The sequence below is a fragment of the Austrofundulus limnaeus genome, unplaced genomic scaffold (genome assembly GCF_001266775.1).
Source record: "Austrofundulus limnaeus strain Quisiro unplaced genomic scaffold, Austrofundulus_limnaeus-1.0 Scaffold436, whole genome shotgun sequence".
Taxonomy (NCBI): Eukaryota; Metazoa; Chordata; class Actinopteri; order Cyprinodontiformes; family Rivulidae; genus Austrofundulus; species Austrofundulus limnaeus.
This window is the reverse complement of record NW_013952838.1, coordinates 406,279-407,750: the sequence shown is the minus strand read 5'-3', so window position 1 is coordinate 407,750 and position 1,472 is coordinate 406,279. Positions and strand designations below refer to the sequence as shown.

The 1,472-nt window shown below is 33.7% G+C and overlaps 1 protein-coding gene across 1 annotated transcript in view; it reads left to right on the top strand.

Moving 5' to 3' along the window:
* col5a2a (collagen, type V, alpha 2a) overlaps positions 1-1,472 on the top strand; it is a 42,673-nt gene that overhangs the window by 27,412 nt on the left and 13,789 nt on the right. The window contains exons 9-13 of the mRNA XM_014024699.1: positions 582-626; positions 715-768; positions 852-905; positions 1,196-1,249; positions 1,331-1,384. Coding sequence (XP_013880153.1) covers positions 582-626; positions 715-768; positions 852-905; positions 1,196-1,249; positions 1,331-1,384 — 261 coding nt within the window. The remainder of the gene's footprint in view (positions 1-581; positions 627-714; positions 769-851; positions 906-1,195; positions 1,250-1,330; positions 1,385-1,472) is intronic.

Below are 1,472 nucleotides of genomic sequence, written 5' to 3'. Positions count from 1 at the left end.
TAATATCCTAATAAAGTTATAATATCCTAATAAAGTTATAATATCCTAATAAAGTTATAATATCCTAATAAAGTTATAATATCCTAATAAACAGGATCATCGAATTGTTGCTAACTTTACCCAGAAGATGTAATTTCAGTTTCTGTAACCTTAAACATTAAAATAAATCCTCAAAACCACAAAAACAATTGTTATATTAACAGCTAAACCTGACTATAAAGTGAAATATCAATTTTTGTTTCTTGTAAAACTTTTACAAAAGTTTGTTTTTGTTGCTGATGCTTCAGTTTCATTTAAACCAAGGYTTATGAGTGSTTCTCAAACTGTAGTACAAGTACCACGAATGGTACTCAGGATCCCTCTTGAGTCTTTGTTTATGTTCGTCTGAAATAATTTGACACGTTAATTTGAAATTGACAAATATTTGCTGCTTATTTTTGATTTGACACATTAGTTCTGTTTAAACTCTAAATCAGTTCATACGTCAGTGACAAAACATCATTTGTTTTATACATAAATTATTCTTTTTTTGTAATAAAATGTGAGTTTTAATGTTTAATTGAGAGTTTTGTTTGTTTTAGGGAGAAGCCGGAGCAAGAGGACCCCCCGGGCCCAACGGATCACCTGTAAGTCAGCAGCTGTTTAAARTATAATATCTTTATTTTGATTTTTTTCATCTTCATCTCTAAAATATCCCTGTTTGTCCTTTTATAGGGTCAAGCTGGACCACAAGGCCCCCCTGGAGACGTTGGTGATCCGGGACACATGGTATGAAAACCTTCAGGTCGTCGCTGACGCTCTGAGTTTTTTATGAATCTTTAAAGAACTGATCTGAATGTTCGGTTTTTTAGGGTCCACCTGGACAAAGGGGTCCTGAGGGTCCAGCAGGGAAACCAGGAGAAGATGTGAGTTTTTTTGTCTTTGAATTTTTGAATGTGTAGAAATAGTCCTAATTTAAATAACTTAATTCAGATTTAACTCTACTTCATGCAAAGAGGAAATCATAAACCTTTACTAGTTTTGGTCGTTGTTTTTGTTGTGTTTATTCTTGGCGAATAGCAGCAGCTAGCTGTAGCATGTCATTCAGGGACACTTCCTRATAAGAAGCTTCATAAATGTCTTCAGAAATTCCTGCAATAAAACAAAAATCAGCTAAATTTCTTTTCTAAAATTTTAAAAACCTGTTTTCTTTCAGGGAGAACCAGGAAAACCTGGAARCTCTGGAGAAGTTGGATTTCCTGGATCTTCTGTAAGCCTCTTCAGCTCTTTAAGGAGACAAAATCTCTGCATTATTTTAACTCACAAATACTTTCCACATCGTGTGTTTTAGGGTCCGAGAGGTTTTCCTGGTACACCCGGACCCCCTGGTCTGAAGGGTCACAGAGTGGGTATCATTGGCCTAAAACACTGAAACAAATAGACATTATTATTATTATTATTATTATTATTATTATTATTATTATTATTATTAT